Source organism: Phallusia mammillata, chromosome 8 (genome assembly GCF_965637545.1).
Source record: "Phallusia mammillata chromosome 8, kaPhaMamm4.hap1.1, whole genome shotgun sequence".
NCBI lineage: Eukaryota > Metazoa > Chordata > Ascidiacea > Phlebobranchia > Ascidiidae > Phallusia > Phallusia mammillata.
Genome location: NC_137259.1, coordinates 11,797,153 through 11,813,652, shown reverse-complemented (window position 1 = coordinate 11,813,652; position 16,500 = coordinate 11,797,153). Strand labels below are relative to the sequence as shown.

The following is a 16,500-nucleotide window of genomic DNA, read 5'->3' as shown; positions in this document are numbered from 1 at the left end:
AAGGTAGCTGGTGAGTCAAGAAGAAAATCAATACTTCGTAAGTTTTATTTCAAAAGATTTGGCGATTTGTTGCCCATGTGCGTTACAATAATTTCAAAGAAAAAGGCAATCATGACCTCCTCGACTGGTTCAACCCATGTTTTCTTTCCACAAAATTATCCTTGCGATTTCGTTGCTTGTATTGCATTGTTACTATGTTTTTTTTTCATATGGTTGCTACTGCATTACACTGTAAAGCTAATGCATGATTGGCCTTTCATTGACCTGTCACGCAGTTACTTTTGTTGTACAATTTCTCTTATTTTTAAAATCGTGACAGATAAACCATTGATTAATGATATACATGTAAGCTTGGAAAACAAGTCACAGGCATTTTGAGAGTAGAAAATTCTTCCTGTCCGAGCTGCCATTTAACAAGGCCATATGTTCAGCAAATTAGAATGGAGTTTAACGTAAATTAGTTATTATTAGGTTAGTTGGGATTAAATTACTGTGTTTCACTTGATTTTGCGCATCTGAACATATTGCAAAAATATAAGGATGGCGCTGTGATACGGTTAGAAGAAAGTATGAGGTGTTGAACAGTAACGGTAGCAATTCAGGTCTAGGGTGAATCATGTAACGACGACAAAATGCCACATTCATGCAATTAGGCGACAAATTTGAAACCCGAATGTTGTTTACACTCGTGTGACGTAAACGCACGTCACTCAAAGATGTTTGATAAAAACCCGTTTGGGGCTGGTATTTGATTCGACACAGCACTTTTTACACAGTTTCACTTTGCATAAAGATATCTTAAAATAACAAATGGCTTACTTTAAGGTTAGATTGTACAAAACCGAAAAAACCTCTCTTAAACCGAAACTTTGGTAACGTTGCGACATAATGTTGCTGCGCTTTAGTGGGGTCACGTGACAGTGTTTTCCAAAATGTTCCTGCACATCTGCTTGAGTCGTGGAATGTGGTGGTCCGCCGAATACGCTGCTATCGAATTCCACACAAAGCAAGTAATACTGCGTATTTGGTTTCATTATACCACGGATTAGATTAGTGTACATTGTACGGTCGTTTGTGTTGATTGCGACGAACGATCCGCGATCCCAAATGGCATCAAATTTTCCTAAGAAATTAACTGTGGCATGGTTGATGTCTCCCTGGTATATTGTGATGTCTGCTCCTTGATTACAGCATTGGTACTTTTTGAATGGATAATCTTCTATTTCAGTTATGTTATATTTAAGCTTATTTTCACTAAAAAAACTTTTTATTGGTTCTTCATCAAATTCCAAACCCACCACAGTATGTCCCTTGCTTGCCAAATATGCCATGTCCACAGTTTTTCCACAAAGCGGAAAAAATACCGAGCCTTGTTGTGGAAGTAGTTTGTTTTCATTTTCAATCAAGTCATAATGAACATCTTCTTTGTGAAACTGAACATCACCAATTTTCCACCTGTTGCTCCAGTAACCAAGTTCCATTACATTGTCTTTTTTAGTTTTTTTTGTGCTTTTCTCAGACATCATTAACAACTTAACTTTTCTACAATAACAAAGAAAACTTATTTGTCATCATTAAAAGTAAAGATTGCATATAGTTATCATTAAAAAGGGATGATACAACATGGTGAGTGCAGTGATTAAATATTTGGTACTCCAATATAGTTGTGAAAATCCATACAAAAAGTTCATTTGCGGCATAATCTTTTAAAAACAACCCACCACCATTCGTTAAAAGTTTGTTTATAAATTTGCAGAACCTTGCTTGAGTTGAAGAAGATAGTTGCAAACCAAAAATGAATCTAAACCCCAATTCTTGTGATAAGGTTTGAAACCATCATAGGTGTCAAGTAAAGTAACATCACAATAAGGCCCAAAGCGTTGCATCACATCAACCTCTGAAGATGTATGTGGTGGTCCTTGATACTTCGAACCGTCATAAGTAAATGCATTGAGCAGATACTTTCCATCATGTTTCAATAAGTTTGTGACAATCCTTGCATACTTTTCTTGGTCACAAACATTAATGGCAACAAAAGAGCCCCTGTCCCAAATTGCATCAAACCTGCCCAAATTCTCAGCATCAGCATCAAAAATATCACCTGCATACAAAGAAACTTTTCCATCCAGTGATTTGTACTCATGAAACTTTTCGAACTTGCTATCATTTTTTTCAAACTGTATTTGATTTTCCTCAAAAAACTGAACAATAGCCTTGTCAGAAAATTCAATACCAACCACTGAATGCCCTTGGTCATACAAATATTTCATATCCACTGTTTTTCCACACAGAGGTACAAAAATACGTCCTGGGTGAGATATCAGTGTTTTTTCATGCTTTAGAAGATCTTTATGGACCTTTGATTCATGAAAAGGTATAAAATTTTCATTCCACATTCCATCCCAACTTTGAAGTGACATCTCATTCCGTTGGACATCAGATCTACTTGTATTGTTATCAGTTGTCATACTTATATAGTACATACAGTTATCATGTAAAATCTGTGCATAGATTTGCCAAATAATTACCCATAGAGTACAAAACATTTGAACCAAGTGGAAATGTTCTCATGCTGCTACTAAGACACATATTAAAGTTTACACTAGACACAAAACGTGATCACATGTTTGGATTTAGTCATTGGGTTAATGCAAGATTGGAATGTTTGCAACATATCTTTAATACTTAACTCGTCATAAAAAGAGAAAACACACAGACATGGAACTGTTATGGTTCAAGCATTAAAAATACAAATTAGTGTGCCATGATATACAATAGGCATGTTTGTGAGAATGGTTTCAAACTTTTTTTACACCTTTTACATCATGATATTGGGTAATATAAAGCAGATTAATAGTAACAGAAAGCAATTGTGATGATGGGTAAAAGCAACTTCATGCATGCTGCTTTAGCATAAAAAAGTATGAAAATGTCACCATGACATAAAATGCTGTTTGCAAATAGTTTAGATTATTTACTGTGCTTGTTAAAAGCACTTGTTCAATAATCCAATAAATAATGATGATTGCATTTCCATGCATTTGCACACCAAATAAATGTTGACCAGTGGGCTACTTTACCTGAATAAAATCGAATCCTATTAAAAAAAAGTTTGGACGCCCTTGCATTGCACCGAACAAAAGATTATTGTAAACAAAACATGCCATAACACTTTTACACACAAAAAAGTTTATGTGTTGCATATTCTCAATCAATATTAGTCAAGCATTAGTATTATAATAATGATAATTGAAAAACCCCAATATGACATAAATCATAAGTTTACAGTAATTATTTCACAATATGGTTTTAAAATCATACCATATTACTGTAATCTATATTGTTAAAATGTAGTTGCTAGCAATCATTTTAGTAATACCCCTTGCTTTCAGTTGGGGTCTAAGATAGTCATAACTATCAAGAAATGTAACTTTGAATGTGCTACCAAATACTTTTTCTACTGTTTCCCTGTCAGCAGAATGGGGAGGTCCACCAAATTCAGTGCTATCATAAGTAAAACTATTCAAAAGCACTTTGCCTGTGGGCTTCAAAATGTTGCAAAGAATTTTTGCATACTTGGGTCTATCAGATTCATTGATAGCAACAAATGAACCTCTGTCCCATATAGCATCAAATGACCCCAACAGGCGTTTGTTTGCATCAAACATGTCTCCTTGAAAGATTGTAATTTTCAGTTCCTTCGCTTCATACTGAAAAAATGCGAAATCTGCAAGTTTGGTTTTGGTAAACTGCAGCCCATTTTCTTGAAAGAACTCGTTACATGCTTTTTCCGAAAACTCCAAACCAACAACTTCATGGCCTTTTTCTGCCAAATATTTTAGATCAACAGATTTTCCACATAATGGAAGAAAGATCCTTCCTGTGTCAAGCAATTTCTCATGTTTTATAAGATCAACATGAACTTCATTTCTATGCCACATAGTTTTTTTGGCTTCCCATTTGTCATCCCAATCTTTAAGAGAAAAGTTGGCACTACTTTGTGTATTCATCTCGGAATTAAAACACAATAAGTCGGACCCAACCTACATCGAAAATAGTACATAAGTTACTAGGCACATAAAACATTACACAAGTCAACATCCAACATGCTTGTCACGCCACCATTGTCATTGTCTAATGTTAGTTTGAAACATGCAACAAACAAACTACATGTCATTTAATTGCTGGTTTAATAGAAATCCTGTCAGGAAACAGCAGGTGACCTAGGGAGAGCTATGCCCCGGCCTCGCATGGCATTTATATTCAAAATTTTGTAAATTTTGGTGTCTACTGCAAGTTTTTAACACTTCCAGTATCCACATCATGTTAACAAAACAAATAGCTATTCATCTGCAGAACTTAATGACTGACTGACTGACAAACGTTGTTGCCAGCGCAAAACTTAGCCTCTGCCATACCAACTAGCTACAATCTGAATCTTGTTTGAACGTGATCTGAAACGAATCGTGACTCAATAAATTTTGATTGCTTAGTCACTTACTTATCTTTGATTTTCCACTCTTCTCGAAACTTTTATCACGAGAAATCGCCACTTCACGCCGCCAAAATTGCTGACTCATTCTTTGTTGGGTTTTCCCCAAAAACGTATCAGAAAACACATCGGCTGCTTATGTTGACAGAATGACGTCAATTAGGCGGAAAAAATACCTTTGCTGCAATTTTAATGGTCAATAACATATGCTAAACTTTTAGGCAGTTTTAAAACTTGAAAGAGAGACACGAAGCACCAGCAGATTGAACTTGAAGTTTAAGTCTGTTTTGAGCAAAAATAATTCTGTCACATGGCAATTGCATCTTTTTAATGTTAATGCTGTAATCACACTTGTTTACTTTGCTTTACCCCTTGAAATCGATTTTATTAAGATGCAACCCAGCAGTTAAATCATTTAAGTAAGAAACACTCACAATAATTTTGTTTGAAAAGAATACTATAAGTAGTTGCAGTGAAGACGGTCTCTTGACTTAGTGCTGACCAAATGAATGCTGAATGAATGTATCAGACCTGTTTTCTGACAATTTTGTTAACATTTGTGTGCAGTTGTAAAAAGGTATTGTGCATAGTTATTTGGTAAACACATTGATTTTATAATGGAAAGAAAGGCTGAAACTAAAGTAAACCTCAACCAGTGGGAAAACACATGGAAATCCAATGTTACACCATGGCAACAGAAAACTGTAAACTGCAATCTTTTAAAACATGAAGCTTGCTGTTTTCCAACCCCCTGTAGGGTTTTTGTGCCACTGTGTGGAAAGTCTGTGGACATGAAATATTTAGCAGAAAAAGGACATGAAGTTGTGGGATTGGAATTATCACCAATTGCTATTGAAAAATTTTTTCAGGAACATTCACTGCAATTCTACAAAACAAGTAATTTTGTGTTTGATGTGTATCAAGCAAAGAGTTTGGCCATAACCATCTATGTGGGAGACATGTTTCAAGCAACTGAGAAAATATTGGGACTTTTTGATTTTATTTGGGATGTGAATTCTTTTGTTGCTATTAATTTATCTGACAGATCTGCTTATGCAAAGATACTCTGTAGCATTTCAAAACCTAATTGTAAACTGTTGCTTAACAGTTATGTATACTCTAGAACAGAATATGGTGGCCCTCCCCATACTGCTGATGCAAATGAGGTGCAACAAATATTTGGTTCCTACTTTAACATAAAATTACTTGATAGTTCTGACTTTCTTAACCCACATTTTAAAGCAAAGGGGATTACTAAAATGATTTCAAACAACCATCTTTTGACTAAGCTGAAAATTGAGGATGAAGCATGAACCAGACATGGAAAACTTACTACTGTTCTATTTGATAACCCTTTTATTTTAAGAGTTTGTGCAACAATCTTAATGTAAGAATTGTATAATTATGCATCTTTTACACATAACATGACAGTGTTTTATTCTACATAAGTGATAATTTGGGCGGCCGTTTTGGACAATAAGTCGGACACAACCTGATTCAAAAACAGTAATAATGGCCAAACATTCACTGTTTGACATCATAAAAGCACTCTAACCAAGACAAGTTGCAGTTTTGGCACGTTTTGTTGCTTTTCTGCCAGCACGTTTGTTTAAAGCAAAATTGTTCTCAAATTTGTTCAGATTTTACGATGTTTCGTACTATACCGCTACAAACAAATCAAAATATCCACGGTGGCCGCCACCGTGCTTTACAAACCCAAGGTGGCGGCGCAACATCGTGACCTTTATTAGCAAGATATTTCATATCAGCCGATTTGCAGCAAAAAGGTAACAAAAACTTATCCGTTTTGATGAAAACACTTTTGGCTCAAAATCTAGCAAATCAGGATGCACCAAATCGATATGAAAGTGTGGCGTCTTATTCCATTTCAATTCCCAGTCCTTTTGGTGCATTTCTCTTCTCTGCTTTCTAGATTTTAACTTCTTGCAGTTTGCACAGGAAAACATTTTGCCTATTGCGTGGAGAAATGAAATATAATTACTTTTATACGCAACCTTTTTGCCAACTTATTGCATGTGGCGTGGTTTTGTTTTGTCATTTCACAGATTGCTTTCTAATTCGGCACATTGTTGCTCGTCATTAATGACGGTTCTTCTACACATATTAAACACAGGATGTTCATCAAACTTCAAAATAGTTAAAAAAAACCTGATCGTTTATCCTTACATAAAACAAAAAGGCTGATTAACTCTATGAAAGTAGCCTATGGGTAAATTTGTAGCTAAGTTTATTTCACCCAAAACAATTTGGACGCAGCCAAATTAGTTTTGCACCAGAATGGTAACTTTGTCCACATAGCAGAAATTGTCACCCAATAATTTCCCTTGCTTAATATTTAGTTGTACAATTGTTTCTGCGCACATATTCGCATGTGGGCCGCACGCAGTAAATATGTAGCCTAACAGCGCTATAGCCAGGGGTTGCTATCGACATGGACTCCAAAATATGGATAGTTGAAAGTTAATTTTTTTATGAGCCATAATTAACATATCATATGTCATGTATTTTGCAAAAACAATCTTTTCCAGAAACTCCTTGTTTGTAAAAAATACTTTGTGCATCCCACAACAGCTCAGATCCAGGTATACTTTCCCTGTAGCAGGGATTTAACTGTCATTGTGACTGAGCCTTACAAAGGGGTTTGCCACGTTGAAACACGCCCCGCCCTTTCCCACACAAATCACACTTCCCGAATCACGTGTAATAATCCACAGTGACTACAGCGGCAACAACCACAATGTCGTACACAATCAGGAACGGACGTAAACAGGAATGAGAACGAAGCAAAGTGTTTTTTTAAACAAGAAAGCGAAACACATTGACATATGTCAACGCACAAAAAATGCCGTTTAAATGACCCACTTACCAACTATTTCGCGACGCAACAGGTACAGTTCACGTATCAACAGTTGCAAGACGATGAAACAATCGCTGCAAGTACTATAGGAAAATACAGCATGTCATAAGCCACACGTAAAACCTATGAATTAATTTAGGTCACAAGTCAAATTAAACACTCACCGACAATCACGGGAAACAGCCTTCACTTGAAGATTAGTTAGCCAGTCGTCACAAACATTTAATTTAGCCTTATTCGTCTCTAAATATGCAACAGAAACGTTTTTTTTTTTGTCAAGCAATGCTTTTCATGTAATGATTTGGCAATTTTATTACTGTGCTAGTGTAACGCAGTCCTTTCGGAAAAGTGACCAGCTTCTTCGGACGGCGTAACAGGTCACCTCTGCAATCTCCGTAATTACCGCATGTACGTAACTACTCCCCGTGTACTTCACCAAAACACCGACAGCACACCCTCAAATGAAATGCTTTAATCGGCGAATACGAGAAAAGTCAGTCACGTAGCAATGCAGTTTTTTAACTGTGAGAAATGGCCCACAGAGGCAACTCAGTGAGTGGCAAAGCTGAAATAACATATCACACATGAATAAGGCATTATGACGTCACAGCACATACGATTCACTCACCAGCAATATGTACTTGCAGTCAACACGACTGTGCAGTTTATAGGCGATCGGATGTCACAACTGTAATATTTACATTCAAAATTAGATTAAATTCGAACACTTTAAGTTAGAAACATATGCAAGAAAGCTTACCACGACAGCAATGCACAGAATCACAAGATCGCCAATCGAATTTCAGTTAATATAATCCAATATTCTTTACAGTTTGCCACTATAACTTACAGCTGCAATAATGTATAGACTAGGTTAGATTACACAACTACGACAGCATTATACATAAATCCCAATCGCTAACCAGTCGACACGGGCAGAAAGAGACAAACCCTGACACACAAACTTGGAAATGATATCAACCACGCTACCAACAGGGGTTGTGACATTTTTGGGACACCTGTCACGTTTGGGACAGGTGTCACGGACACCCGTTGTATGTCACCAAATCAGGGACAGGCTGTCACTAAAGTCGCTGCGGATTTGGGTGTCCCTAATTTTGGGTGTCCCTGATTTTGAATGTCACCAAGAATAAATAGCAAGACATAAGCGGGAAGGCGTAATTTCTTACTTACAAGATATGTTTTGACTTTTGTAAGTATAATTGTTTAAGAAACAGCAGTAAAACAATGTCCAATGAAATAACGAGAATCACAACCAAAAGTCGATTGGTTATATCTCCAAAAATGCTCACGGTTAGGGCTATTAGGGTCGGGGTAAGGTATTAGCACTTAAAATTCAATAAAACTAACCCAAAAAATTAGTTACTAATGTAAAAATTTGAAAAACTTAATTCCCAACCCAACCCATTCATAGCCGCTAAATAAAAAAATCAAATTCAGCACCTTGTGAAAGCGAGGTTGTGGTTCTCGTGGTGGTGTTAGTCGCTCTACCCAAAATCAGGGACACCTGTCACAAATCAGGGACACCCTGTCACAAATCAGGGACACCTGTCACAAATCAGGGACACCTGTCACAAATCAGGGACACCTGTCACAAATCAGGGACACCCTGTCACAAATCTGGGACAGCCTGTCAGTGACAGGCAGCGAGTGTCACCCTGTCACTAAATTGTTACAGCCCCGTCTCCACGCTACAGTTCGCGCATGCGCAGGAGTGACGCAACAATCAAACGCTTGTTGTGCAATGCGCAATGAAGCGTGTAACATGAGGTTCTATAAACAACTTACAAGAGCGCAGAGAAATTCTTACAGCTAGTTTAGTTTAATTTTCAGTCTTCAGGAATCTACCATCATTTGTAAATACGGATCTTTTTAATTGTCATGTTTTCCAGAATTTAGGAATACAAATACAGCTATTGGCAAACCAAACACAGGAGAGATAGTATGTCACTGTTTGTTAAATTTATTTTTAAGCGTTTTGGAAATAAATAGTTTTGCCCTCCTTACGAGGAAAAGTACAAGCACAGTAAACGATATCTCGAAATTCGGGGATTTTAAAGCTATGTTGCCACCAATGACAAACGTAGTATTATGCCTTGCATAATTTGGAGGGTGCATGTTAAATATCCAGGATCACTTGGTGCAGTATTATTTTAGCGCTTGTACCGCTTGGTGAATCTTTATATCACCTGGTGCACCTTCCATGTAGGTGCATCCGAGCGACGCAATATTGCGATATAAATGTGCACCAAGCGATCCTGTATATTTTAGAAGCATCAGAATTTGAATACCGACGTTTGCTAACCAAGCTTCTAACTGTTCCCAAGTATCTTTTCGCTTTATATTAGATTTAGCAAATGCAAAATTTTGTTTCGCCAAACATGTTATTTACTTTAAAAACAAAAATATAAGCTATTTCATGTCGTCAAGTGCGAGTAAACTTGTTTATAATACTTCAGAAACCTTTTATTCTGTTTATGCGACACAAGATACGAATAGTTTGCAGGGGCATTGGCGTAGAGTACTTTGTGTAACGTCGAAATCGCATCTTTGTTCAAGTTACGTCGGTTTTAAAACGTATTTCCAACTAACCACAAATGCGTTTGTAGTCACGTAATTAATTGAACTGACATCGATTGAAACGCAACAACTACAATTGTTTCGAAATAAACGGGCATTTTATTGCAACATAAACATGGCACGTACAATCACGTTTTAATATTATGTGGCACAGCAACTTTCTGAAATAAAATAATTGTAAATTTCTTGGTTAAATTAATTCATTTGGCCAACATCAAACAATAATACAAGGTGCTTCGAGCCGCTTTTAGATGCAAAGCTGTTATGTAGGTTGGTTTCCTAAGCCGTGTTTAATGTCCGTTTGCAAAGCACTGCAACAGCCTAAATTTGATCCAAGATGACCTAAGTTTAGGCGTCAACAATACACGGTCAGCTATATTTGAAACGTGAATTGCTTTTAAAAATGCAATTTAATCAGTGGGTTGTATAACTTTACTAATGATCATCTTTACCAAAGTTAGACTAAAGGCCAAGAGGAATCAATAGAAGCAAATTTAATAGCGTAACAAATCCTAATGTTTACCATATGAATGTGCAAAAGCTCGCGTGCCATTTTCAAATGCTCTGCGTGCCACTTTTGGCACGCGTGCCACGTGTTGGACACCCCTGGTTTAAATCAAAGTGGAATTAAAAATATTCTGCCTCCATTGTTGAACAATAGCCTTTATTGCATGACAACTAACAAAAATGCAATTGTTCGCACACAATTGTAATGTTTTTTTTTGTCTTGTCTGTGATGTCACAAACTGTATTTTGCATGACCAGCTAAAAGCCTGCAATCATTTTTCGTTTTTCTGAAATACACATTCAAGGACCGCGAGTCCTTGAAATAATGGCAAAGGGACCGTTTTGAAAAAATAATGAAAAAGTTTCAGAACCACTGGTTTATACATTATGCAGCAGACTGGAATTTGAAACGATAACGTTTTTGAAATGAAAACGATTTTAAAACAAAAACGGTTTAAAAAAACGATTTTGAAATAAAATTGAATGTAAAATGAAATTGATTTTAAAATAAAAACGATTTTAAAACGAAAACGGTCTTGAAATAAAATTATTTTAAAAATGGGAACGGTTTCAAAATGAGTACGCCTTTAAAATGAAAATGATTTCAAAATATTACTGATTGCAAAATTATAAAACGTTTTTAAAATCCAAATGATTTTGAAATTAAACGATTTTATACATGTAAAACTATTTGACAATGATGGGCCACCAAACATTAGCAATATGCACATAGTTATGATAATTGAGACACCCCAATATGACATAAATCATAAGTTTACAGTAATTAAATCACAATATGGTTTTAAAAACATACCAGATTACTATAACCTATATTGTTAAAATGTAGTTGCTGGCAATCATTTTAGTAATACCCCTTGCTTTCAGTTGGGGTCTAAGATAGTCATAGCTACCAAGAATTGTAACTTTGAACATGTTACCAAATATTTTTACTACTGTTTCTCTGTCAACAGAATGAGGAGGTCCACCGAATTTAGTGCTATCATAAGTAACACTATTCAATAGCACTTTGCCTGTGAGCTTTAAAATATTGCAAAGAATTTTTGCATACTTGGGTCTATCAGATTCATTGATAGCAACAAATGAACCTCTGTCCCATATAGCATCAAATGATCCCAACAGGCTTTTATTTGCATCAAACATATCTCCTTGAAAGATTGTAATTTTTAGTTCCTTTGCTTCATACTGAAAAAATGCGAAATCTGCAAGTTTGGTTTTGGTAAACTGCAGCCCATTTTCTTGAAAAAAGTCTTCACATGCTTTTTCCGAAAACTCCAAACCAACAACTTCATGGCCTTTTTCTGCCAAATATTTTAGATCAACGGATTTTCCACATAATGGAAGAGAGATCCGTCCTGTATCAAGCAACTTCTCATGTTTTATAAGATCAACATGTACTTCATTGCTATGCTAAAATGTTTTTTTGGCTTTCCACTTGTCATCCCAATCTTTAAGAGAAAAGTTGGCACTACTTTGTGTATTCATCTTGGAATTAAAGCACATTAAGTCAGACCCAACCTGATTCGAAAATAGTACATAAGTTTCTAGGCACATAAAACACACGACAACATCAAACATGCTTGTAAAGCCAACCAGGTTTCTCGTCTAATGTTAGATTGAAACAAGCAACAAACAAACTACATATCATATTAAAGCTGGTTTACTAGAAATCCTGAAAAAAACAGCAGGTGACTTGGAAAAAAACAGCAGGTGGCCAGAAAACAGCAGGTGACTTGTGGAGAGCTCTACTCCCATTGCATTTATGCACAATTTTGTGGATTTCAGTGTCTACTGCTATTTTTTAACACTTCCGGTATCCAAACAAAGTCAATAAAATGCAGTGGCGACTGGTGCCTAAAAATACTGGGGGTGCTGCTGCTAGTTTTTAGCCTTTATAAAACATAAAAACTGCACATATATAGGAAAGCCACTTTTCTAGGGAGCAATTGTTATTCTAGAAAAACAAAAAATACAAATATGAACATCGATCCATTGTGACGTTTTCGTCACCCAATCAATCAACATGAGTGTAACCAACAGACGGTATCATTTGTGTTTTTTGTTTACTTGCATGGAGACGGACCAAATGTAACAACACGAAGTGATAATTTAGCAGCCTTGTGCTTGCCTTTTCGAACTAAAATGCATCATAAAGTTATATTTTAGGCAAAATAAACTGTGTAGTATATTATAAATCACGAGTCACCAGAGACTCAGTACGACAGATGGAGACAACAGTCGCATATAATAACAGACTGAAAACTTTGACAAGTCTGAAGTCGTCCACCGTTTTATTAGACAGGCGAAAATAATTGATAACTTTCTCCGTGATTTTCCAATGATGACTAAGAAACTGTTCTGTTTACTATTGTAAGCACTGCCGGTGCAAATCGTTTTGAGTTCATGTTGTCCTTTAAAAAAGTTTGTTTCCTTCTGGTTGTTTGTCAGTTTTTTTTTTTATTTGTCAAAACATCAACTTAATTATTCTCTAAGATAGAAACATTTTCATTTCAGTGTCCAGCTTTTTAGGCTCTTCTGTAGGATGTTCATTCTTAAGACTAGTAAACCATTCACTGTAAACGATTTAGCAGCTACTAGGTTTTTAGTAATAGAGTTCTTTAGTTTCATTCATTGATGTTCTTGAAGGATTTGTTACATTTTTTGACACAAAAGACTTTAACAGTTCTAACTAAGATTTGAAATTGTCATTAGTAAGGTATTTCAAAATTCCTGTTGCTTTGGAAATTGTTTGTGATGCTTTTGCAAATTGTTTGTGATGTTTACACTGTCTGCTGACTCGTATTTCACCCGCCATGCAGCTTATCCAAGTGCGCATGCGCACAACTGCAAACGTCATAATGAAATTGGGTGCTGCAAAGCGCACAGCCCCACCATGGATAACTTAATTGTCCAAATACAAAAATAATTATTTTTCGAAACAAATGCCAATTAAGGCGGAAATTATGCTTATTATATGTTGGTCAACCATAAAAAAATATTGTGATGAATGTTATTTGAAGATAATAGTAGGAATATCAAGTAAAATAGTCTAGGGCAGCGGTTCCCAACCTGTGGGTCGCGACCCCAACTGGGGTCGTCTGACAATTTGCCTGGGGTCGCCTAAGGCATGGTTACCAACTTGATTTAGGCCATGGACCACAAGCCCCAATAAAAGTAAACTTATCGACTAGTTTATTTAAAAAAATAGATAGTAAACAAAAACATTAAGCATTTTGGTCTAAACTGTATTTAACAAATAGAATACAAAATAACAGTGCTCAACATTGCAAGGGTGGGTCTTGATAGCAAGGGTGGGTCTTTAATATAGAGCAGGGGTCACCAAACTACGGCCCGCAAGGTCATTTCATCCGGCCCGTGACCACATGCTTTGGTTTGCCAAATCGTGCTGATAACTTTGTAACATTCAGACATTAATATACTCCTTACGAAAAATTTCCTGTCACGATATGTAGAATTGATATTATCTAGTACAATGGTTCCCAACCTTCCGTGGACCATGGCCCCTTAAAGTAACTTTTTGGCCTCGTGACCCCCTTTAAGTTATCATGAAGGACCTGTGGCCCCCTTAAAATGTAGATAGCCATCTCGCGTTGGAACGCGGTATTAACTTTGGCCTTAAACAGGTCTAATAGAGTAAATGAGCGTGTTAAACCTCACTATAAACAAATAGTAGTCGATTAAATTCGGGAATAAAGTTAAAGTGAAAATGACTTTTAGTGGGTGTTTCTTGTGAATCTACGCCCGTGGCCCCCCGGAACACAGCTCGTGGCCCCCCTGGGGGGCCATGGGCCCTGGTTGGGAACCACTGATCTAGTAGTTACATCGGATAACAACGCCCAGGATTGATCCATAACCAGTTTGTTGCGTCACAAACAAGTGTTAATTGTGCGCAATCAATTGCCTTCTTTGGTTACTTGTGACGTAATATACAAGCATTGCTCTTAAGATGAGACTAAATGTACAGTTTAACAGTCGCATCACCGGATGTTAAATGGAATCACCGGATGTTAAATGGAATCACCGGATGTTAAATGGAATGTAGAAAGACCATAGTTTGGCGCCCCTATAAAAATCGCCCAGCGGGCTAAGTTTGAAACGACAGTGCTAGGGCATGCGGCCGCACGAATCGTTATTAAACTTATCAGGCCCGCAGTGACAAACGTTTGGTGACCTCTGATATAGACCTACACAAATTTTAATATATACCCTACTAATTTTAACCTTGGGGTCACCGCAACTTGGCAAATGATATCAAGGATTCACGGCAACAAAAAGGTTGGGAACCGCTGGTCTAGGGGATGCTGCAGCACTTTAGCATGAGCCGCCCCTGATAAATTGTTAACAAAACAAATAGCTATTCATCTGCAGAATTTAATTCCTGACTGACAAACGTTGCTGCCAGCGCAAAACTCAGCTTCTGCCATATCAACTAGCTACAATCTGAATCTTGTCTGAATGACATCTGAAACGAAACGTGACCCAACAAAATTGCTTAGTCACTTACTGACCTATAATTTTTAACTCGTTTATCACGAAGGTGGGCCGCGTCATGCATGATCTTAAACACTGGATTGCGCTACTGGCCGTTACCCCGGTTGGAAAATCTACTAACACCATACCTAACGGAAGACCACATTTAGCTTTTGATAGGTGGAAATTTTGGGGACTTTTTCTTGTCCTCGGATTACAACTTGGTTTATGTTAAAAAGAAGGATATGAGGACGTATGGTGAGCCTAGTTCAGGGGTCGCCAACCCGCGGCTCCGGAGCCACATGCGGCTCTTTGATCCATCTGATGCGGCTCAGTTTTTGAAAATACCAAATGTTTTGATTACACCTTCTGTGACGATTATGCCGAACACAAATGTCGAAATTGATAATGCAATAACATGAGCGAACCCGCTTCTAGCAGTCATCTACAATTATTCGCGTCCATACCATGAAACGTAAAGCCCGAAAGAGGCAAACTGGCGGCGCGCAGGTTAACGTACAAGGTTACTGTTTCGTTTTGCAGTGTGTGTGCGCGCGCAACAATAAGTGTTTGTTTATTTGTCTAACATTACGTGTTATACAAAGAAATAAAAAGTCAGCGTCTGGAGGAAACAGAACATTCAAAGCTACGTGGGAGAGTTTCATTTGCTGTTACTGCTGACATGACTGATTTACCAAGTGTGTCTAATATGCAAGAAACTAACTAATAACAAAAAAGTCGTAAGACAAAAACGTTTTTGCAGTGGAATTTCATTTCATGGCTTCGTGGCTCCCAGCGTTTTTTTTTACTCTATGAAATTGCTCCGAGTGGCTCATACAGTGGTAAAGGTTGGCGACGCCTGGCCTAGTTTAAATAGAATTTTTGCACAGTGCACCCAACTTTCCTGGAATTTTTTTTATGGTAAACGCATAATAGTGTTTGTTGTAGTTATTATAACGAAACAATCTATAACAAAGCATTTTGTTTATAAATAGTTATGATGCCAACCCTAACTAACATCGTGCGAAAATACCGAAAGGTGTTCGCGTACCTCCGGTTGGGAACTACTGTAAGAAAAGATAAACCATACAGAGATAACTAAAAAATGTGTATTAATAACACACAAAACAACTGGGCAAATTTGACATGGCACATATTTAAACTTAGACGTGATTACTGTTATCTAACACCAAACGTGACAACCGGTGGCCACATGTTGCTGTTGTGCATATACTGTAGAGCAGTGATTCCCAACCTTTTTTAGTCACTGACCCTTTTTATAAGTTTTATACGCCAGCTCAACGTACGGACCCTCAACGTAATTTTCCGTAAGTTTCTCTATGACTATGTTGTTCGGTTCTAGCATTCTCCGTTAATAAAAGACCTACCGTATTTCCATCCCTAAAAAGGAGGACATGTTGTTAAAAAGTACATAAAAAAATATATTTTAGGGCGCCCCTAAAAAATAAAAGTCTCAGAAATTAGACGGTATGTTTAAATGTTTATCACAACA

General features: G+C 36.9%; 2 protein-coding genes and 3 pseudogenes across 4 annotated transcripts; 1 reads left to right on the top strand and 4 right to left on the bottom strand.

Moving 5' to 3' along the window:
- Positions 1-27: 27 nt before the first annotated feature.
- Positions 28-1,537, bottom strand: LOC145204620 (putative thiopurine S-methyltransferase pseudogene; annotated as a pseudogene). The gene has a single exon (XR_013853514.1). The product of XR_013853514.1 is annotated as a putative thiopurine S-methyltransferase pseudogene (transcript).
- A 1-nt stretch (position 1,538) lies between these two features.
- LOC145204619 (putative thiopurine S-methyltransferase) lies at positions 1,539-2,724 on the bottom strand. The gene has a single exon (XM_080077210.1). The coding sequence runs from the start codon at positions 2,544-2,546 to the stop codon at positions 1,743-1,745; it is 804 nt and encodes a 267-aa protein (XP_079933336.1). The 5' UTR covers positions 2,547-2,724; the 3' UTR covers positions 1,539-1,742.
- On the bottom strand, positions 2,501-5,010 carry LOC145204623 (putative thiopurine S-methyltransferase pseudogene; annotated as a pseudogene). The gene is made up of 2 exons (XR_013853515.1): positions 4,502-5,010; positions 2,501-4,043 (listed from the first exon to the last, which is right to left on the bottom strand). The product of XR_013853515.1 is annotated as a putative thiopurine S-methyltransferase pseudogene (transcript).
- A 99-nt stretch (positions 5,011-5,109) lies between these two features.
- LOC145204621 (putative thiopurine S-methyltransferase) lies at positions 5,110-5,924 on the top strand. The gene has a single exon (XM_080077211.1). It carries the CDS (start codon positions 5,110-5,112, stop codon positions 5,803-5,805), a length of 696 nt encoding a protein of 231 aa, XP_079933337.1. The 3' UTR covers positions 5,806-5,924.
- Positions 5,925-11,047: 5,123 nt separating this feature from the next.
- On the bottom strand, positions 11,048-12,456 carry LOC145204942 (putative thiopurine S-methyltransferase; annotated as a pseudogene).
- Between the last annotated feature and the right edge of the window lie 4,044 nt (positions 12,457-16,500).

Bases quoted from the DNA above. Each gene is read 5' to 3' on its own strand.
- LOC145204619 (XM_080077210.1), bottom strand. From the start codon at position 2,546: ATGTTTTGTACTCTATGGGTAATTATTTGGCAAATCTATGCACAGATT.
- LOC145204621 (XM_080077211.1), top strand. From the start codon at position 5,110: ATGGAAAGAAAGGCTGAAACTAAAGTAAACCTCAACCAGTGGGAAAAC.